This window comes from Hydra vulgaris, chromosome 15 (genome assembly GCF_038396675.1).
Source record: "Hydra vulgaris chromosome 15, alternate assembly HydraT2T_AEP".
NCBI classification, from domain to species: domain Eukaryota; kingdom Metazoa; phylum Cnidaria; class Hydrozoa; order Anthoathecata; family Hydridae; genus Hydra; species Hydra vulgaris.
The window spans coordinates 45,985,001-46,009,960 of record NC_088934.1 but is presented as its reverse complement, the minus strand read 5'-3'; the positions used below and the strand labels follow the sequence as shown (position 1 = coordinate 46,009,960).

Here is a 24,960-nt window from a genome sequence, read left to right as displayed (position 1 = left end):
ATGGCTTTTGGGCTGTTGTCTTTCATCTCTTTACCAAAAATTGTACCCCCATTATAATGTCCTAGGTGGATGAATCTCTTTTTCTTTATAATCTCCTGGATTCAGGCAGGTGTGGAGGTTTTTTTCTTTATGAGGAAGAACTATTTGCAAAAAAACATTTCTTCTAAATGACTTCTTGAATCTAATGTATTCACTTGATTCAAGAAATAGAGGCAGCGGTTCTTCACTTTTCTGTTATTTCAATGAAATAAGTTAATTGCGCTTTAGACAACACTAAGCTGAAACAAAAGTTTTTCCCAGAAACATTTACAAAAACAATTTAAGACTTACATCACATCTACTGTCTGTGGCAAATTTCCAGACAATCTTTTTAAGCAAACTAAAGAAAAATAAACAACAACCTAAATTTATTTGCCCTTTTTTTATTTAGAATGTTTTCAATAATACTTTAAAGTTAAAAATGTTGTAAATGATTTATACTTAAAATAAAAATTTAAACTTTAACTTAACCCTTAAAATTTAAAGTCTAAAGTTTTAGACATACAAAATATATATAAATGTTATATATACATATACACATATATATATCAATACCCTATTTTAGACTGTTTTCGACAGCGTTGACCGTATTTGAGGACCTTTTTTTTTTTTTTTTTAAAAAGTTTTTTTTTTACAGCAAATATTGATTTTTTCACGAAAAAATTCAGTAATATTTCCGCTAAATTTCACCAGGACAAGGTACCGCCGCCTAAACTTTATTCAAGATTTAGGTCAAGAAAATTTTTTAAAACAAATGTCTAAAATTATCCTAATTCTAAAGAATTCTTTTCATGATTTTTTAATTTTCTAATGTAGTTGATGCAACTTCCTGGTTGCAAAACAACTACAGTTATTACATAATTAATTATAACAATTTTCTGTGAAATAATTTCTCTATAATTTGAATTTTTTGATGTTTAGACATTCTTCCTGATGAACCTTCTGACAGTGATACATGCTGTTGAAGACAACTAAAAATTAGAGTGTTTTTACTAATTTATTATTGTTCTGTTCTTTAAGAACATTGAGCACTCTATTTGTAGAATACACTAACATAATTTATATATATATATATATATATATATATATATATATATATATATATATATATATATATATATATATATATAATATACATAAAGAATATTTTGAACTGACATTTTTTAAATTTTTTAACTTTTTTAATGTTAAATAAGTACATAACTTAAATAAGTTAAATAAGTTAACTTTAATTCTATTTAAAATACTTTTATAATCATTACTTAAGTATAAAAGAAAATCCATCAAATACATCAATGTTCAATTCGGCTCCATTGGTCACAATAAATTTAAACTGAAAACTTATGGATTCCAAACAAGAGCAAATAAATTAAACTAGTATCATACCTATTTATTAAAACATAAACATTAGATAAAAACCAATAAAATTTGAAAGATAAGCAGTGAACTTTTGTAAAAAATTTAAGTTAATTAGTCACCTTTCATGACTAGCCATTTATTCTTCTTAACTTTTTTTTCTAAACATCTAGTTGTTACATCCATTACTGTAAAAGTTTTTATTCTCAAAAAACATTTATTAATCTAGTTATTTCTGTTAAAATCAGTTCTTTAGACACATTTCTGTTGTCATATCACCTTGATTCATTTAATTAACCATTTTCTTGCTCCTTAACTGTCTTTTTTAATTCATAGCAACACTCAACTTATATAGTTATTGCCTGCAGCCACTATTATTTTTTTTTAAATAAATAAAAAAAAGTAGAAGCTTATAAAGGCCTATAAAAAGCATTACAGGAATAGCTATTTACAAATAGTTATTTCTTTCATTCTCATTAATAAATTTGAGATCACTTAAAATATACTAGGAGTAAACTTCAAATTTGACTTTGTCTGAAATGACAAAAAAATCAGTTTATGGAAGCATTATTTAGATTATGAATATAATATAACAAAAGATCTTACTTTTTAGTCAGTGGAATATTTTGGTGATTTCAAGGATTTTGGAGATTCTCTTCTAATGCATAATTAAACAAAATTTTTTACTATGGATGTAACTCTTTATTTTTAAATTGATTTTTATTACAATATTTCAAGAGAGTATAGATTTGCTCGTTATCAAAAAACTGTTAAAAATGAAACAAAAAAAATCAATGCAATAGTTTCTTTTGATTCAAATATGGAAACATAGGTTTCTAAAAAGAAGTCCAAGCTTCGTCATTCTGATTCAGACTGCTGTCTGAAGGTGCACATTCATGGAATTGTATTTCAAGTGCCTTTCCCACTTTTCTGTTAAAATATTGACCTCTACTTTTAGAGTATTTTTATTGTTCCGTGCAAAATTACCATGGCAAATTTTTGAATGTTCTGCTATTGCTGAATAATCCAATTTTCCTTTGTGTGTATTTTTCTGATGTTTGGTAAATAGGAGATGAGATTTTTATTTTTGTTTCACCGTTATGACATTTTTTGCAGAAGCATTCAAGTTTGTACATACTTGGATAAGAATTTTTAGAAAGAGGAGGTTTATTTTTATGGTAATTATATGTTGTAAATTTTTTGGTGATTTAAAGGCTGTGTGTAACCCGCTTTTTTGAAAACTATTCTTAACTTTGAACTAATTCCTGGAATCCATGGTACACAATATTTTTTGATAAAATGAATAAATGTTGAGTTTCAATTTTTGTTTTTTTATTATGTAAACTTTCTTTAGTTGTTTTTCATTTTCCAAGTTTGTTTTTTTATAACCATTTTCTACAGAAACATCAATTAGAAATAATAACTCTTGCTTGACATTATCAGAGCATAAATATGCCCTATGAACATAGCATAAAATGAGCATAAAAATGCCCTACGAACAAATCCTTTGAAAATTCCATCTATAATTTTTGGATCATGCCATGAGTTAGGTTTGATTTGGACATTGGTTAAGGCATCTTTACAGTAAACTTTAAAATCGAACGTACCAGTTTTATTGTTAATAACAGTCATGTCAAGAAAGTTTTGCATGTTATTTTCATTTTTTTTCAATCATGATTATTTACGATTTCCATGGTGTACTGATTATTTCTATGTTGGTTGTTAACTAATACAAAAAAGCTTTTAACATCATCAGTAGAGTGAATAGGAGAATGGGAGTCATCTACATATCTTTTAAATGACTTTACACAAATATTATTGGAAATCGCTTGTGCAATAACATTATTTTCATGAAACTGTAGAAAACACAAATGTAATAATTCAACAATATAATAACTTCAATAATGTAATAACTCTTCTAATGTAATAATTCAATTTTATTGAAGAGATTCTATTAAATTGAACTGAGTTTTGCTGAAATGATTCTACTCTGTTGTAATAACTTAATTAAGTGCTAATGTAATGCTTATTAAGTAATTATGTGCTAATGTAATGATTCAATTTTATAGAAGTGGTTCTTTTTAATTGGAATAATATTAGATAAAAAAAGTCGATTTGTATTGTAGGAAATGGAAGAACAAACACTTAGATATAATTAAAAATAGAATTAATAATTTTCTATAAACTTGAGAAATTGAAAAATTTGTTTTAACTTAAAACACTATTTGTATTTTGCTACTTTCAATAACATATTTTTATTTAAAAACTTTGGCATATAAAATTCGCCGAATGGTCACACATGAGCAGTGAACATCTTTAGGAAGAAATGAAGTACATTAGAATAAAGGAGAATTGTTTTTCGAGCAAAGCATATTTTGACAGTTGTCAAGACAAAATTAAAGATTAATAGAGGAATATTTAAAAATGAATAAGACAGACAATCCAGTACTAACAATAATAATAAACAATAAACTATTTTATAAACACTAATATGAACGAAAATATACAAAAAATGTCACCAAACAAACAAACAAAAAATTGATTACAAAAATAAAAAGTATGCATACAACAATGAAAGGCCTCGGAATGGAAAAAAAAATTAATGCTAATGTGTAAACATAATTTGTGTAGTGATTAAGTAATAAACATCTCCTCAGAGACGCGTCTATTATTACTGGTGTTTCAATGAGGATCAGCACTAATAACTAGTTAATCCCGTCAGACAAACGTCATTGCCACTTATGCTTTACCCCGTGACTTACGCCTATTCCATACTGCAGTATAAAAGGATTGGCCAAAACCCAACCATACCCAAATTTGTTAAACACTAATATTTTTTTGATGATATGATATAAAAAGTGTAGATCTACTGCACAATAAAAAAAAAATAATTAAATAAATCACTTACCATACCACCGGTAGAAAAAACTAAACACAATAAATTAAAATTCTAATAAAAACGCCAGAAACAAAACTAAAACAACTAAAGTGTGCAAACAGAAATTACTAATAAATTTTCCCCTTAGACCATTTAAACCACATAGGTATTTCCAGCACAAATAAACCAAAAACAATCAAATGGCAATATACCCTATTAAAAACCCTTTTAAAATTAAATAAAACACAATAGAGTCTTCAAAAAACTCTAACGCTGTAATAGATACTTCATCTGAATTTTGTTAACCAATCTAAAGTGTTAGAAAATGAACAACCGGTGTGTGTGTGTATGTATATATATATATATATATACATACACACACACACACATATATATATATATAAACAACAATACAAAATTATATATATATGAACCTTAAAATCAAAACTCAATCACACATAATAACCACTTATACACAACATACAAATATATCTACATTCCAACCACATACTATCTATTAAAAGAAAATATTATCTAAATAAGAATGAGTTTAAACAAAATTAGTTTATTTAATAAAAGAACAAAAGCATGCAAACGACTTAAACAGACTGTATTTGCATAAGGGTGTATAGGTGTAATGTGTAAGTCCCTGCTGTACACTGTATAGTATAAAATATAGTTTACTATACACTGTATAGTATAAAATATAGTCAAAGAAAAATGTGTGAGAATTATACTATACACTGTTTCTTTGTGTAAATTATATAAACAGAATTTTACCTTGAAAAATTTTTTTCTTTGAATATTCTAAAAATTAAAAAAAATAACAAAATCACAATTGAACATCATTTTAAAACAAACATTAGGGTAGATATGAGCAACTTGGTAATATGAGCATACTTAAAGATTTCTTAGATGTAAGCAGTGAAGTTAAAGTTACTAAGTATTTTTTGAATCGACTTTATGTGTTAATAACAGGAATCAGTAGAATTAGTGTAAATTTCTATGCAGAAATTAGTGGCTATCATCTAATTAAAACGCTGTTTAATTTTTTGCGTTGTTAAAATAATATCATCACATGAATATTTCTGTGGCGCGAAATTTTGGTGCTAAAATAATGAAATTAATTTTTTCATAAAGAAAAATATGCTAGCTAAAAATTCCATCCATTTTTGTTTGAAAAACAATGCATAGAAACATTCTGATTTGACTTTATTAAAAGATGCTATTTTTGTGTAATATGAGAATGCTCAAATTAACTAATGTTTTTCATTGAAATTACCTAGTTTAAAGCCCTAAAATAAAAGTGGTTTTAATTGCTTTTTAAATAAAAACAAAACATAGTAAAAAATTTTAATATTTTAACAATACTAAATATTTTTCTGTAATTTAAATTCAAAAATTCTGATTTTTTTTTGTTCAAAGGTTTGAGTTAATAAAATAGAAAAAATAACGAATTAATTTATTGTTGTTGTTGTTGCAGAAAATATAGTAGTATTATTTCAACAAAAAGTGGTTCAAAATTTGATCTTTTAATGATAAGTTTTATTAATAACGAATCATTATATTCCAAAAATTAGTTCTAATTGTCAGATTGGTAATTCTTTACTTAATGGAATTTTTTTGAGCTAATTTAAAGTGCTCATATTACCGAGTGGTATTGGTAATATGAGCACTTATGCTACTTTTTTAAAGCCTCTGTGTTTTTAAGAAAAAATTTTGGTTGCCCAAATATCTAAATGGAGTAGAGATCCCTAAAAATTGTTTATTTGCAAAAATATTGGATTCAACATTTTTGTTTAAGATGCTCATATTACCCTAATCTACCCTAATTAAAAAAAAAGTATGAAAGTATGAATATCTTAGATATTCTATACTTTTTTTTTAAATAGGGTAGATTTATTGATAAGATTGATAAATCATAAACAGCAAAGACAAGACATAAAATTAACAAAATACCAGCATAACGAATGTTGTTAAATAAAAATTAGTACAAAAAAACAACAACAGTATAATTACTAATTAAACAATAATTAAGACATTCAATTAATTTTAATTTAAAAAAACATAATTGAGACAGTTAATTAGTTTTCTTTTTCTAAAAAATTAAGGTTTTATTAAACCTTCCTTTTGCCTGAAAAACTATTATTATTATACATTTAACCAACAACAGAAAAACCTATTGGAAGCACCAGATAAAGTAAATATTTATCAAAAACTGGTTATTAACTGCTTTCAATTCCCTTCCCCCCCCCCCCATAAAAAAAACCCTATAATTTTGTAAAAAATAAAATTTTTTGAAGATTTTGTTAACATCATTTGAATACTATGCATTTTTATTTTTCATGCATTTCTGTCAATGAGGATAGGAGGTAGTAAACTCCATTGCTTATTGCGTTGCTAATTTTCAAAACCATTATAATTGACTTCAAAAAGAGCCCCCAAATTGCTCAGCAATATATGAGATGAGATCTTACTTATATAAAAGAAGCGGAAATTTTTAATTTTGAAAATCAATTTTTCAATGTTTAAATTTGTGTTTAAAAACACCTAGAGCAGCATACAAGTTTGAAATTATTCTACTTGCGCATAAGTTTAGGTAGTAGTAACTATGCGACACTCTTATAACATTCTGAACTATAAGCTCTAAATTAATATTTTTAACAAAGTATATGATGTCATATTTGTTATGGTTAGGCAAAAACAATTATCATGAAATTACACAAAAACAAAAATAGTCAAATACCTCTAATGAACTCTCCAAAGAAGGTTTTGAATTTATAAAATGTTAAATCACAAAAAAAAAAAAAAGTTCACTATGCTGGAAAAAATTTAAATTAAAAAAAAATAAAATAAAAATAACACATAAAAACCTGCAAAGGCTACTTCTGATTAAGTTATTTGCTCCTAATTGGTATTCAAATGACCAGACTTAATCAAATCAATTACTTGGGTTTTTATCAATTTTCTCAAAATAATTATTTTAGCTTTTATCTTTAATTACTTTTTGGAAAAAAAGGTAGGTGGAAAAATGCTTTGACTTTAGACCAATCAAAAACTTGCCACTAAACCTTTTTTGGATGCAAAAAAAGTTTCTTGATTCTTGATCCAAAAGGTTCTGGACAATCAAGAACAGAAGGCATTGATGGCCACTGCCTAATGATATTTTGAAAGCAAGATAATTTAGGGGCTGCTTCTACTGGCGTCTAAATTATCTTATCTACCCTACTCTAAGTTTTAATCATAAATATTGTATATTGAAAAAAAAACAAAAAAAAAACAGTATCATTAAAATATTCATTTTAAAAGTTAAAAAAAAACTAATTAACTTTAAATTTTTTACTAAAAAGTTTTTGGCTAACATTATGTCATTAGCCATCAGTAAAATTAATGCAATAATTTTTTTACTTTATGAGACTATTACTTTATATGTAAAAATGTGTTTTGCAGCCAAAATATATTTTACAATCACATTGTGTTTGTCAATGGTGTAGATATAAACATGGTCGCACATGTCTAAAACATTTACATTGGTATATAAGTATTGAGTATTTTGAAGGTTTTAAACTTTGTATGTACTTACAAATGTTTAACATTTTTTTTAATGTTTAAATACTTAATACTTAAAAATATTTTAAATATTCAATATAAAAACACACACAAAAAAGCAACATAAAAATGATGACATAATAAATACTCAATACTTTTTTAAAAAATCACTGTGCATGTTTCACAATTTTTAAATAGTTATACAACAAATCATGCAACTTTGATTTTAATACTTGCGCCAAATAATCTTTAAACTGCTTTTTAATTTCAAATATTGATTTTATTGTAATTTCTAATGGTGACGGAGCATTAAATTCTGGCTCAAATTTGGCCCAGGATGCCTCCTAAATGTTGACAACCTCCAGAGCATTTTGCATAAAAGAAAAAAGATAATGGCTACAAACTAAATAGCCAAAACACTCTGACATCAGTTACTGCAAAAGAAAAAGTGAAGGTGTGAAGATTTTTATCAAGCCATTTATCAACTCTGGTTCAAGTAAAAATAGTCAGTTGCAACTTATATTTTATTGAATAACTATAATTATAAAAAATTTTTTTTTTTTTAAATTAAAATAATTTTTTTTTCTTTAGAAAGTTGTTAAGACTATAATTAGACCTTATTAATTAGACTTAAAATAATAAAAAAATTAACTTACTGCTGCGGAAAGGGAATAGCTTGCAAATATATAGATAGTGACAATACCCAGTCATCATATTTTGATCTATAAATAAAGTGTTATTCTTATATATTCATTTTGAATACTCATATTGTAAAAAATTGGTATATATATATACATATATATACATATACTTATATATACATATATATACATATATATACATATATATACATATATATATATATATATATATATATATATATATATATATATATATATATATATATATATATATATACACACACACATATATATATATGTACACACACACACACACATATATATATATATATATATAAACACACACACACATATATATATATATATATACACAATGGGTGGTTACTAAAAATTCAGACATACTTTCAAGGGTCATTACTCCCATAGTTTTTAAGGTAAAGATGAAATAAAAATATCATTAAATAGAGTTTTTAGTTATTTATTTTAATTAAGTTAGTCTTCAACCAGTCTGTTTCTTTGGATTTGACCAACTCTAAGACGAGTTGACCCAAAAAGTGAAAATTCAAGGTTATGGTCAATTTTTTCAGACAAAGCTTTATTTTGGTTTGTAGTTGCTTCACTTCTTTTGCTTGCCAGTTACCCTCATACACCTTGCCTTTCAAAATAGCCCAAAAGTCTTCAATTGGGCGCACTTCAGTACAGCTGGTTGATTGTCAACTTTTTTGACAAAATTGATGTCATGAGTCTCAGCAGTTGGTCACAGTTTTGGCATAATGCGATGAGGCTAGGTCTAGCCAAAATACATAATTACCATCGGCATGATGAGCATTGATGAACGGCACTAATCTTTCTATAACACAATCCATTTCGTAGATAGCTTTATTGACTGCAAGGCCGCTGGGGATGAAAAATGGCTTGGAAATAACTTTGCCAGAAATGGCCAGCAAGACAAGCAACTTGGGATCAAACTTGCACTTTTTGCAAAATTTAACGCTCGGTGTAGTCTTGTCTCTGTCGCTAGAGTAGTAGGTGCTGCTTCCATTTATCCTTGAGTGCAACAGTGTGAAGTAAGACTTGTCGTCAAGGATGACCAATTTTCCTTGAAAATTGCGATAAAGACAACCAATGCCGGTCTTGATTTGCTCGCACTGGCTCTCTTGTTGATCAGGTATACCCTGTTTTGTATAAGTTTTGATGTCAGTGTACTTGGTGAGAGTTTAAATGATATGTGAATGACTGCATCCTAAATTTTGACAGGCTTGTCTTATAGAAACTTGGTTACTGTGTTCAAATATGGTTCTCAGACACTTGATCACCTTGGGGGTCATGATTTTGGCAATATAACCACTTCCTTGCACTCTTTTGTGTTCAAAATTATTCTCAACATGTTTGATTATATTATAGATAGTGCTTCTTGGAATTTGTTCAGCATTGAAGTGATCTACTGTGAACTTTTTACCTTGCAATTTATTATTCAAATAGAACTCATAAATCCATTTTCTTATCTCTTCTTGGTTGGATATTATTATTATCTTAATTTTCATTATTTTATCTACAAGTAATTTAACTTATAGAGAATTAAATAAGCTTTAAAATGGTTATAAGAATGAAAAAAAAAATTTTTTGTTGTTGTTTTTTTGTTAATTTTCCCCAAGGCCGAGAAGGCCACTACAGATGAGGAGGCTACTTAATTGTGGTTATAACCCTCTCTTAACTCTATAACTCCAAAACATGAACCTTGATGAACAAAGCCGCTGCGAGGAGAAACAAGTTGAGCGCAGTACTGCCAGGGACGCGGTGGGAATCGAACTCGGAACCTCTCGCTTATAAAGAGAGCACTCTACCACAACACCACTACCGCATTTAGCTTGTGCCATTTTAAAGTCTGCTAAAGTTAGTCCAAATATATATATATATTTATATATTTATATATAGTTACTTATATAGACCAAAATCCATAAATACTTATAATTATTATAGATAATTACTTATAAATGCAAAATATGCTTATTGGCAACACACTGAATGATTACATGTTGTGTTGGTGATTGTGTAGTTATCAATCAATAGGAAAATATCTTATACGTTTTATATACCTAAGAATCATGTACAGTTCAATCATTATTATCTTGAGTATAGCTACAACATCACTTGCTAACATGCACAGTTACAGTTTTTAATAGAACTAGAAGTAGTAATAAAATTTTAATAGATTTAAAAGTAGAATTCGAAGTACAGTTTTTATAGATGGTAAGAATGTTCATTCAGTGCATCAAGTCAACAAATAGCATCAGTTTAGGAAATTGACTAAGAATTATGACTTGAAAAACTGACATAATACACTGCTTTAGCTGTGATTGACTGCCACCTGAGTAAATGTTAGTGTGTAGACATTCAAACTTGATTAATCCAGAATAAACTTGAATAATTCAAAATCAGTATGAAGAAAGAAGAATGTGTCAATTTAATTGTTTTGGGTGTTAATTAAATGTACAGCAAATGTGTAGATGAAAGAAAGAAATCTTGCCAACAACATTAATCTTTGATCAGCCTTTACTCAAAAAAACATTTGTGATCATCAAATTTTGCAAAGAGCACAAAAACTGGACCGTTAAATTGTGGCGACTGTCATGCTCTCAGATAAAGGACAAGTTACGCAGTTTGCAGCTTACAAAGTCGATGTTTGCCAGCTACCAAACTCATGCTTCAATGCCTGATAGATTGCACCTTCTGTTAAGCAATCTCTAGCACTTATGATTTAAGGTGCAATTGCTGCCATCAATCATGCTTATGCTAAACATTTTTTACAACAAAGTGAGGTTTTAATCAATTGTGAAACTCAAAGTTATTTCTAATGTAATATAAAATTTTTTTTTGGCACATTTGTTAAATGTTTAAATTTTGGTGGCTGTGATCATGTTGTCAAATATAAATAAATTATATGTATCTGAAATTCTGGGAAGAAACGCTTGCATGCTATTTCTGTCCAAACCTGAAAAATTAATTTGAAAAATTTAATGTTGCAAATCATAATATTTTTTTTCAATGTTATTTCATCCACAAGAGAGGAATCAACATACTTCCCTAAGGCCATTAAGTCCATTACAGTCAAGGAGGCTATATAATTGTAGTTACAACTCTCTTTTAACTCAATAACTCTAAAACACAAACCTCGACCAACAAGGCCACTGCACAGAGAAACAAGTTAAGCGCGATACCGCCAGGGACGCGGTAGGTATCGAACTCAGAACTTCTTGCCTATCAGGCAAGCGCTCTACCACTGCACCACTACCAGTGCAGGAGGTCAAGAAATTTGACAAGTTTTAGTCTGACATTTGAACAAAAAATAGAAGAGGAAGACAGAATGTCTGACCTGATTTATTCCTGCCAGAACATATTCCATATCCTTGAATGCACTGTATGGCTTACCCAATTCAGGTTTTTATAAAATCATTTTACAAACATTATAATGCTTTCTCTGAAACAAAATGTAGGGAATAAAGTGTGGAAATTGGGAAACTCATTGACTAGTGTAAGAAATCTGTAATGCAGAAAAGTTGTATAAAACAAGTGTTTATAGAGCAAAGCCATAATTACAAGCAGCTGTCAAGTCAAATGGATCTGAATGTGAATCAGCTGCATGAAGAGCTAAATTTTTAATAATAAATTTTAACAAATTGTGGAATTTAAAAAAAAATCATTAGAGCTTTAATAAAACTGAGCAAGAATATGTGATAGAAAAAAATGTGATTGAAATTCAATCAAATATTTTTTAAATCACATTTTTATTCAACTCAATTCAGTTGAATCATTTAATGACTGTTTTACAGCTATTTGTTTGGTTATTACATATTAATGCTCTATTCAAATAATTGCTTTTAAAGATTATTTGACTATTTAATTTTATGCTTTTCAGATATATCAAACTTCTTAAAATATCAATGGCATATGATGCTGGTGGGATTTTTTTGCAAATCTCCAATAAAAGGTCAAAAGGACTAAAAAAGGTGCTGTAAGAGAGAGAGAAATGAAGAGAGGTGGTCCTCCAATGAGTAACGCCTCTCTTAGAACACGCAGGGATTGACAACCAGGAACCTCAGGTACATCCTGCAGCAGAAGTTCAGCTCCACAGAAAAATATCACTCTACTTGCTTCAGCATTAACTAAATATGTTTGCACCAAACAGGTTTTATTTCAAGATTTAATTAAAACAATTAATTGGGAAACTTTTTCTAGGTAAAAAACATAAAATTAATAGCAGCTGTGTTTTGAACCAAATATGTAAAGACTTTTTATTTTTTTCGAAATTTGTTTAGGTTACCCACACTGGGAGAAGTTTGCAGTCAAATATATTGGCTCAGGTCAAGTAAGACAAAATGCAAAATTATCCTGCACACTAAAGACAAGGTCTAGGTCTATGCTTGAAACAAGGGAAAATTCACTGTAGTATGCATTCTGAGAGAACTGTTAGATCTTTGGGATAAGGGTGGGTTTGACTCAAGACTTTGGGTTACCGAACAAGTAGTGGTTGAGAAGCTTGAGAAATCTTATGAATGCTACAATGAAACTGTGTAGTCTTAGAACCCTTATAGAAAAAATCTTATTAAATTAAACTAATTAAAGAAGAGCAATATGAAACTTTTTATCAAGGAAACAAACTGCATTTTTTTTGTTTATAAAACAGAAATCTTAAAATTATAAGAGATGACAAAAATAGAGACAAGTACAGACCTTGTTTTAAATAAAAAATGCTTAACGCATTAGCCTAATGTGAACATAATGTCATAAAATTCTCTTAATCTTTTTAATTTAAAAAAAAATTAACTTTTTTAAATTACTGCAATAATACTAGTTACAGCAAAACAAGTTAAATATTATTTAACTTCTTTTTTATTATTACTATTATGGAATGTTTATTTTCTTTCAAGTTAACTTTTTTATATTAAATAATTAAATTTAATATTATATTTTTAAAAATATCTGATATAAGCTAATTTCTTTCTTTTTTCTCCATTTGTATAAATGAATTGAAATTTTTTTAAATTTTTTAATGATTGTTTCTTAAATTTCTAATTAACTAAAAATAATTTTTTATTTAAAAAAAATTTAGCAAGTAACAAGTAAAAAAAAATAAGCTTATTTATTTTATTTATTAAAAATTTATTATTTTATTAGTGATTTTGTTGTGAAAGCAAAGATTATTTTTCCATTTATTAAAATTATATCGCTGTATATATCATTAATTAAAAAATAATCGCTGGGCTTTAACTTATGTTATATAAAAAAAGTTTTTACTTACATTAGTGCAAATTTTTGATGCAGCCTCGGAACACATTGATTTAAAACTTAATTTTGAGTAAAAAAAAAAATATATATTTAGGAAAGAAAACCAAAAAAAACAATTGCAATAAAAATGAGCTAATTTTTTTTAAGAGTAACTAAAATTTAAATATTGAACAATATTTAGTAATATTTTTAAATAAATTTGACTGTTAAGTTAAACCCAAGCATTAACTTCAACTTTAATAAACTTAAATGTATTTGTTTAATCAGAATTAGATTAAATCTATTTTAAATTAAAATTAAATTATTTTTATTATCAGAATGAAATTATATTTTTTATTAACTTAGTTTTAAAATAAATCATATATTTTTTATCAGAATTAAATTATATTATGATCTTTGCTTCAAGTTTAAAATATTTTCCAAGCATTTTCCAAGCGAAAAAATCAATCATTATAATAAAATAATAAAAAAATAAAAATGTCATAATATAAAAAGATATAAAACTATGTTTTTGACAGTTGTGGGTTCCTTTCTTGACAAGGTACTATGTCAGTGTTTGAGCTGAAACTTCACTTCTGGCTTCACTTTTCAAGATTGGTGGTGTTGATCTTAAATAATTAATTGATACAGTATCAAAGAGGTATCTACAAAGACACAAAAAGTTATTAAAAATGCTGAAATAGTGATAGAAGAAAATCTGGACAAATTTCAAGGTTTCAAGGTTGTCATTCATTTTGATACAAAACTGGTCAAACACTATAGAACTGACCAAAAAAATTCTGAAACTGTAGAACAGTTAGCTTTCAATTTATCATCCCCCTTCCCCCAAGTCAAAAAACTCTTTCTTGCTAAGAGTTCTAGAAATTGAATCATCTAAAGGACAGGATCAAATTATAGCTGTTCAGAACATTTTAGATTATCATGAGCTCACTGACCAGATCAATGGTTGTAATACAGATACAATGGCTCCTAATACTGGAGAATAAAATTAGATACTTAAGTTCCTGGTGGATCATGTGCTTAAAGGAACTGTGCTGTGGCTGCTCTGTAAGTAATTATCTATTTTAATAACACATTTTTAAAATTTTATCAAGCTGTTGCAAACATTAACTTTTATCATTTAAATAACAGTTTTTTTTAGGCACCATATATCTGAAAGGCATATTTCCCATGGAATGGATTATATTCAAGATTCCAGGGTTGGAAAAAACAAACATTTTTTCAAAAGTAACTTTGCCATCTTTGAAATCGAAAAAAATGTACAGAACATTAAATATAGACACACCCGAATATTAGGGTGTTTCTATGTTTAATGTTCTGTATATAGAAACAAGCTTTGCTGCTTCTACTGTTCCCATCTTGTTTCTTAACTTGGTTTAAGCAAAATATACAATATACATATATAATATAATATTATATATATATAAATATATGTATATGTATATGTATATATATATATATATATATATATATATATATATATATATATATATATATATATATATATATATATAAATATATAAATATAAATATATGTATATATATATATATATATATATATATATATATATATATATATATATATATAGATATATATATATATAAAGATTGTCAAAATACCTGTCCAGAAGTGAGAGAAAGGGTAAAAAAATATTATTTCAATGACTTTTTGTCAATTATGACAGAGAGGAGTATATGGTAGGTACTGATTTTCATAGAAGGGTATTAGATATTAGAAACTTCTGCATAACAACCCTAAAATGAGATTTTTTAAAAGAGATCATAAAGTTCTTTGTGGGCTAATAGTCACTTACCTTGGTAGCAATGTACCTGGTTTCTAGTTACAACCAGGTGCCCACCATCAATTAAAATTCACAGCTGTTTATACTTGCTACAACTTCAACCTCCAACTCAGGGTGTTAGCCAACATACATTTTTTACCATATTTTTGTGATATTGGGAATATTTATTGTTATTATATAACAAATAATGGGGAATATTAATCAAAATTGTCCTATTCATTCAAAAAACAAACAAACAAAAAAAAAGCTATTGATTTTTGGGAATATTAAACCCATTGGGAATTCCGCGTTATGCGTGGTGTGATTGATCTGGCTAACACCCTGCAACTAATGTGGTCCTCATGTCAGTATTGTCCAACTTTATCATCAAGGAATCCTGGCTGCTCTTCACATACCTAAGTTACCTCTTCACATACATAACTATGGGAGTAATTAACATATGGATAAAAATAACTTTGAAAATGATTTCTATAAATGTTTTCAACATCAAGTGGAGAATCTAGTAGTAGTAAACTACAGTGCTGAGTACCACATCAAACTTGTGCAAGATTTTGTGGCTTAAAGTCATGGCGAAGGTCTTCTATAGGATACTATGCAAGTGGTGCAAAAAAATTGAAAAGTGGTTGGTTAAGTTAAAAAAAAGTGATTTTATATAATTTTTATGTGAGTTTTGAATTTATTTGTCTATAAATGTTGTGAATAACTAATGTGTTCAAGTATTACCTCTTAAAAAAGAGAGTTTTTTTTAACAATTAATGAATATAGAAGCTGTAAAAGTTATAAAAGTAGCAATATTTTTTACTAAGTAAAAGTAAAATTTACAACACTTACATAGTACTAAAGACAGCTTCAAAACAACAGAGTGCTGTATCTTTATAGTGTTCTTGAATGCTGCAAATAAAAAAAAACTAAATTTTATCCATTCTTTATACATACATACATATATATATATGCATATATATATATATATATGCATATATATATATATATATATATATATATATATATATATATATATATATATATATATAAATATATATCTATATATATATATATATTTTTTTTTTGTTTGTTATTCACCTCCTTTAGGCCAAGAAGGCCACTACAGATGAGGAGGCTACTTAATAGTGGTTATAACCCTCTCTCAACTCTATAACTCCGAAACACGAACCTTGACAAACAAGGCCGCTGCGCGGAGAAACAAGTTGAGCGCAGTACTACCAGGGACAATTTTTTTTTTTTTTTTTGTTATTTCACCTCCCCAAGGCCCAGAAGGCCACTACAGATGAGGAGGCTACTTAATTGTGGTTATAACCCTCTCTCAACTCTATAACTCCGAAACACAAACCTTGACGAACAAGGCCGCTGCGCGGAGAAACATGGTGGGGATTGAACTCGGAACCTCTTGCTTATGAAGCGAGCGCTTTACCACAACACCACTATCGCTATATATAAATTTGTGTGTGTATATATATAATTGGAGCTATGAAAAATGAGATCGGCAATCAATCTTTTAGAGGTCTGCAAAAAAAACTTGATACAAAGGTCTTACCATAAAACATAGAAACAAGTTCGGCAATTTTTTGCTGACCTCAAACACTAATTTTAGGTCGGCAGTTAGGTCAGCATTGCTGAATGCTGACTCTAATTCCGAGGGCTGGATATATAACATTAACAATATATATATATATAACATTAACAATATATATATATAACATTAACAATATATATATATATATATATATATATATATATATATATATATATATATATATATATATATATATATATATATATATATGTATATATATATATATATAACATTAACAATATGTATCCAGCCCTCGGAATTAGGGTCAGCTTCAGCAATGCTGACCTAACTGCCGACCTAAAATTAGGGTTTGAGGTCAGCAAAAAATTGCCGAACTCGTTTCTATGCTTTATGGTAAGACCTTTGTATCAAATGTTTTTTGCAGACCTCTAAAAGATTGATCTCATTTTTCATAGTTCCAATTATATATATATACACACACACATATATATATATGCATGTATTTATATATATATATATATATATATATATATATATATATATATATATATATATATATATATATATATATATTATTTTAAATATTGTTAATGTTTAACATATATTGTAAAAAATAATTTACTTTTTACAATATGCAATAAACATTAAAATGATCAATGGAAAAGATATATAAAATATTTATTTTCCATTGTTCATTCCAGTATCAATGAAAAACATATTTTATACATTATCTTAAAAGTTCCCTTTGTTGAAAAAGCGAATAACTCTACAAACTTTCCAGAATATTGCCCTATTACAAAATTAAAGAAATTTTTAAAAGGTTTTGTTTACAATAATAATTGACAGAATAAAAATCCTTTAAATTTTATTATAGGATCTAGTATTGTCGTAATAAGGTTGAACTTTAGCTCATACAGAGTTTAGGTCAGTCTAAATCAGACCTAGTGGACTGACTTAGTGGATAATATCAGAAGAAATAGTTCAATTGAAAATAACTGATATATACATAAAAAGCTAGAATAAAAATAGATTCTACAATAAAAGTATTATTGCCATTGATTTTCTTTTTTTTTTAATACTTAAAAAGCAGCATTTTTGTATTACCTGAGAAGGTAAAACAAAAATATTCTAAAAGAGTTATACCTCTTTAAATACAGTGGCATTATTTAATTGTCATTGGTTAAAGTATTAGAGCTCGACAAATCAATTGTTGAAAAATGAAAGAAAAACAAACAATGAGTTTAGCTTTAAAAAATTAAAAAACAAATGTTTTAACACCAATATTTTTAAGATTGTTATTGCATATATATTTTTTAAATTGAAAACATCTTACATTTCAAGAACTCAAAAAAGAGGCCATGCTAAAACACTTTGCTAACTGTTTTCACAAGCATGCATATTTATTTACATTAATATTAGTCACATATATATTTCATATATTCATAATATATAAACTAAATGTAATATAAAATAAATAATGTAATATAAGATAAATAATGTAATAAAATTATTAAATTACTCATTATGAAACAAAAATAAATTTTGTAAAATGACAAATACATATAACCTCAATCGGTACTTTTGATAAAGTACCAATTCAATACAAGTATTCAATGCTTATAGTAAAATATATGTTTTATGGGAGATTAACCTCAGTCTTCTCCGTTTGAAATTTGCCGCCAGCGCACGAAAAAGCGCTGGCCGGACAGTCATAATTTGTCTGGCGTGCGTGATTTCAAAAAATATTACATTATAATTAGATTATAATTTATTTATATTTAGAAGTTGCCCCTCATGCAAATCTGCATTATCTATTCACATTTGGAGGTGCTATCCATTAATTCACTCGAAATTTTGTACTTTGTAATTAATTTTGCCAATTTAGTTTACAGATCTTTTTTTTTGTGAAAACATCAAATGTTTCCCAATAAAATAGTATTAATTTTTTGTTTTTCTTATTAAGATGAAATTAAATTTGAAAAAGTATTATTCCTAATTAAGAACCTCTATATATTTTGAGGATACTTTAATTAAAAAGTAGTGTTGAATTTTTTTTTTTAGATCTCATCATCTGAGTCTTCATTTTCTAATGTCTCCGAATCGCTAGCAACTACATCAATTGGGACTGAAAGCGATTGGTTTATTGAACTAGAAATATGTTTATCAATCTTTAATTTTCGACGAGTTTCAAGATATATATTTAGTGCTCGTTTTTTTATTGCCTCTCTCTCAATCTCTGTCCATAACTTATCGTTACAGCCAATGCACATCAACATTGTCATTGTGTCATGTTTGAGCTTTGATCTTCTGTCAGATAACATAAGCCTCAATATGCTAAACATGCGCTCCACTGCAGAATTTGGACCAGCAATTGAAAGCACCACCTCAGCAATAAGTGAAAGATTAAAGAATTCTTTTTTTTTAAATCTCAAAATATACATCCAAACTTTTGAAGCGAATTTTTCTTTTTCTTCGAAAATATCATTAGCAAATTGACATTTTACAAAAAATCTAAATCTTTTCCATTCAATTATAACTTTTGACTTGTCGAATCCAGCATAAATAAGGGGTACTTTAAAATGATTATACAGGTAATCAATCATGTCATTGCCATAAATTAGGCTTTCATTAATTACCCAGTTTCTTGGGTCCATCCAAACCATGTTTGCAAATACAGGAACGTTAAAACATTCAAATCGAGTCTTCAAAGTTTCTAGCAATATAGAAGTAACTCTTTTTTTGTTTGTTGGAGGCTTCCTCTACTGATGACATGGTTAGAAAAGTAAAATTTTCTTGAATATCTACTATTTGCTCATGGTTAGCGGGTAATTTAAGCATATGACCATACTTATAGAAATAAGAAATAAGGTTATTTGGTTCTATTGCATCTATTTTAAAGCGAGCTAAATAACTGTCTAACAACTCGTCCGGCTTTCCTGCGCTTTCTAAAATGTCGCCTAATTCCATTAGAGTTCGATCCAGTAAGGGTTTGACATCAAAAGCTAGCAGGCCATCATCTTCAAAAACTTTAGAGAGAGGAGAAACCTTTTCAATAACATCTAAAAAGACACAAGCTTTACAAAGCACTCTATAAGATTTAAGTTATTTAAAAATCCCCTTAATTTTATTTTTGGCTTCTTTTTTACCCTTTTTAGATGACATATTATTTTCAAGTGCCATGATAACAGCTGGCCACATATTTATGAGGCTGGAAATAGATATTCGACTGTGCGGTATAAACCTTGTACCTTTCAACTTTGGAAAGGCATAATAACTTATATTAAGCACTTAAGCTACTTTTGTAATTTCGCTTTTTACAACTCCTGAAGACTTGCATAGAGAAAAAATGTTTTCATAAAGCCTATCCACATCTTTAAAAGACGATTCAAAGAATGCATCTCTAACAGCTAATTCTACTAGATGGTTGATGCAATGTATTGGTACCAACCAAGGGCGATCACCATCTCTGCAAAGTTTTTTGTGAAGACCTTCTTTGTGGCCCATGTTAACATTAGCACCATCGGCTGTGCAACTAATCAATTTTTCACGAAATGCAGCACATGGTAAAGGCCCGTCTTCGTCAAATATGCTATCGATGCCAAGTTTCAAAGAAGCAGCATCTGTTCCCCCATAACCATTACAGTCTATCAAATGTGCAAACATCGTTACTGGTGACCTAAAAAGCAAAAATATTTTTTTCAAAGCTTTTAAACATTATTTTAAAATGGACTTGTTCAAAAATAAAAGTTATATTTAAAATAAATACCCTTTCAATGTAGTTTTGAGCAGTACCAGTTCCTTATATACTACTGTCTTGCGAGCTTGCGAACCATCCGATAGTATTGAGTAAAAATGACTTTGATTTAAAATCAAGTTGCTTTTTTCGAGAACTGCTGAGTAAATAGAACTGATAAATTTCTTTGCAGCTTGACTATCGCTAGTCCCTAAATTATTCCAGATCGGAATTATTACCATTTTAGATGAGATAACTCTTTCAAATTTATTTTTATTATTTATTAAATTACTGAGACAAAAAGAATTTTATAATTGCCAATAACTTTATACATACATAATATTATCGTCAATAACAATTTACAAAAAATAAATACAAAGTTTCATTAGCATAAATTAGTTACAAACATACCTGATATTAATGGTATACGGTTTTCTTTTTGGATTTCTACAAGTACTGAAAAGCAATTGAGGCTTATTGTAGGATTGACGGCCAATTTATATGCTGTATTAATAAGCTTTTGATATGCATCATGACTGGCTTTCTCTATGTTAGAGGAAATAGAAGTTTGTGCAGGAACATTTTGTACATTTTTAATACGATCTTCTTTCGGCTTTCGTTTTTCAATTTCTGCCGCGTTCTGGTGTGTTTTGCTTGCAAGATGGCATTGAATCTACAAAAGAAGATAAAAAATTATTGCTAAGCAGAAACTTTAACATGTATTTAAGGATTATTAAAGCCTAGGGTAAATGTGATAATAGTAAAAGCATGTGAATTATACTGTACTACTGTGATCAAAAAGTAAGGTGAATTTTTAATTTAAACTTCCCGCCTTATTCGAATCGTCCAATCTTTTTTATTTTTAAGTTGGTAGGAATATCATTAACATTTGCGCCAAATTACATGTCAAACTCATAATTATTTTTTTTTGTTTACGCTTGTTTCTGAAGTACCAAAAGTGCATTCTGCGATTTTCACGATGTCTAATTTTGTTGAGCAAAGAAGTGCTATTAAATTTTGTTTGCGGAATGATATTTCTGCTGCTGAAACGTATCGAATGTTGCAAAAGGCCTTCGGTGAAGAAACTATGTCTCAAAAAAATGTTTACAAGTGGTACAAAAACTTCAAAGAAGGCCGAGAACGTGTTGATGACTTGGAACGCTCCGGACGACCATCGACTTCGATTGATGATTGCCACATCAACAAAATCAAAGAATTGGTGCTTGCAAATCGTCGGTTAACCATTCGAGACCTTGTTGACATGGTTGGAATATCATTTGGGTTGGTGCAAGCGATTTTGAAGGATCATTTGGGCCTCAGAAGACTCAAATCACGCTTGGTGCCAAAATTTCTCAACTTCTTTGAAAAAGAGCGTCACGTTAAAATGTGTGAAGCAATGCTTTCTGACTATCAAGATGTCTACAAACAAATTATTACTGGCAATGAGACTTGGGTCTACGCATACGACCCTGAAACAACCGACCAATCGAGTGAATACCGTGAAAAAGGCGAGCCGAGACCGAAGCAACCACATCAAAGTCGCTCAAAAATCAAGGTCATGTTGGCTGTTTTCTTTGATTATTGTGGTGTCGTGCACTACGAATTCCTTCCAACTGGCCAGACTGTCAACAAGGAATATTATTTAAGCGTTATACGACGTTTGCGTGAAGCTATTCGCAAAAAGAGACCGGAATTATGGGCCAATAACTCTTGGATTTTGCACCACGATAATGCGCTTTCGCACACAGCACTGGTTCTTCGTGAGTTTTTCGCCAAAAACTCTACCCATGTTGCTCCACAACCACCGTATTCGCCCGACTTAGCACCGTGTGACTTCTGGCTGTTCCCAAAGCTCAAGAGACCACTCCGGGGAAATCGTTTTGAGTCCATTGAAGAGATCCAACGTGAATCGGCACGCGCATTGAAGGCTATCCCTACCGAGGACTTTTCGGCATGCTTCGAAGACTGGAAAAAACGTTGGCAAAAGTGCATTGGGGCCGGGGGGGGGATTATTTTGAGGGGAACGATACAGATTTGGAAGAAAGTTTTGTCGCTCCTCTTATTTCGTGTGGCTTCATAGATCTACTTGAGTGATTAGCACAAATTTTACACCAAATGAAATTAATGTAATCGATTCCGTCTTCATTAACAATTTTCCAGTCAAAAATATCTTTGAAATCCCACTTATTAAATATGCTTAGCTTAATCTTTGTATTTCCTTTTGCTGCCATATTAGTTTTTCCTTTTTTAAAGCGTGTTTATACATTATAGTGTTCTCTTTTTCTAATAGTTTACACGTGTTAGTAAAATCTTCTGATTGGTCAAAAATATTTTTTATTACGTTAATTACTAAAATTCCATCATGGAAAACGCTATAAGATGACATTGCACTAATAATTTTAATAGTTCTACTTAGCAAAAACTTATGCAAAAAAAATATTTTTCAGATACGTAAATAAATCATCAAAGTATTTGACAAAGAAAAGATTTGTTTCAACATAAAAACACGCCTGAAAATTATCGACGAGCGCTAAAAAAAGCGCTGACCAAAGTATTGGCAGGCGTGTGGGTGAGCGCAAAAATGCATGAGCGCGAAAGCGCTCGCCAAACGGAGAAGACTGGAATAACCTTTATGGGATACTCGAGATAACACAGACTGTTGTTTTTCTTGCTGATGAGCATAATACTTTTCTTGAATTAGACAGTCATAAGTTAACATAAGACAAATACAAATGTGCACAACAGAATTCACACCAGAAATAAATGAGCACACACAAAAAAGAAGTTGCTTTAATTTATGGATTGATGTGACTTTTAATGAATATTGGGTGTATATTGAAATAATATCTTTCATGGGAAAAATAAACAAACCTCATATGTTTATCATATGATTTTGACTAAAGATCACAAACTTTCTATTCCTATTTTTCATAATATACTACCCTCAGTTTCACATTTCCAAGAGCATTTGATGAGTATATAAGTTGTCAAAAGTATAATATCCATGGTATCAACTAAACAGGTTAAAGTTAGTTGTAACTAGAAAAGTTTATCTCTTTTTGAAAAATTTATAAAACCATGTGTTGCATTAGATAAGAAAACATTAGGTGGTGTAGATATCTCGAATCACCTTAGTATCTCGAGTCAGTAACCTGTATTTCTAACATAAGAAGTTTCAAGTGGTTTACAAAAAATTAATGGTCTGTTTTTATTGATAATAAAAAAAAAAAATCTTATTACCTACATATGTTTCTAAGATTTTTTTTCTCATTGTTTTTAATCTTTTTTTTCCCTATTTATTTCTGTCATGTCTATTTATTGAAAAAAGTGCATTATACCATTTTTTCATAAAAGATTTTTTTTTAGACCAATGAGGGAAAAATTTTATGTCAGGTATGATGTCATCCTTAATAAAGGATTTAAGTATACTCATTTACCTTTAGAGAAACAAGGGTAACATAAAATATTTTAAAAAACCTACAACTTTAGGTAAAATACTGTGTGTGCGGCATGTTCAAATATTTAAAAGCGTTAATAGGTTAAAAAAGATTTTTTTAAATTATATTATTACTTAATTTTTTTACTATTTTTATTACTTAGCCCTGCCTATATGTTTAAAATATAACTTTAAAATTCTGCTAAATATTTCACATTTAATATTAATTAGAAAATTTAAGTAAGCATTATAAAAACTTCCATTCTGTTTTCCATTAGCTTATTCTGTAACTTTAAAGCAAGTTTAAAGTGATAAAGGTCAATTCATCGTTAAAAATAGTAAAAAAAAAACAAAACAAATAAATAAATATCTATATTATTATACATATGTGTGTGTATATATATATACATATATATATATATATATATATATATATATATGTATATATATATACGGCAATTTTTTGCTGACCTCAAACACTTTTAGGTCGGCAGTTAGGTCAGCATTGCCGAATGCTAATTATAAATATAGTATTATATTAATAATTATAAATATAGTATTATATCAAGTATATAATATAATATTATAATTATTTATATACTATATATTCTATATATATATTTATATATTTTTATTCCATATATATTTATATTACATATACATATATATAATTATATTATATATAATA

At 28.2% G+C, this 24,960-nt stretch overlaps 1 protein-coding gene across 3 annotated transcripts in view; it reads right to left on the bottom strand.

The window, feature by feature from the left end:
- LOC136092408 (C-Maf-inducing protein-like) overlaps positions 1-24,960 on the bottom strand; it is a 116,347-nt gene that overhangs the window by 32,893 nt on the left and 58,494 nt on the right. For all 3 annotated transcript variants that reach the window (XM_065820612.1, XM_065820614.1, XM_065820613.1), the window contains exons 11-14: positions 16,383-16,442; positions 8,479-8,544; positions 5,054-5,080; positions 331-379 (exon numbers count right to left, since the gene is read on the bottom strand). In XM_065820612.1, coding sequence (XP_065676684.1) covers positions 331-379; positions 5,054-5,080; positions 8,479-8,544; positions 16,383-16,442 — 202 coding nt within the window. The remainder of the gene's footprint in view (positions 1-330; positions 380-5,053; positions 5,081-8,478; positions 8,545-16,382; positions 16,443-24,960) is intronic.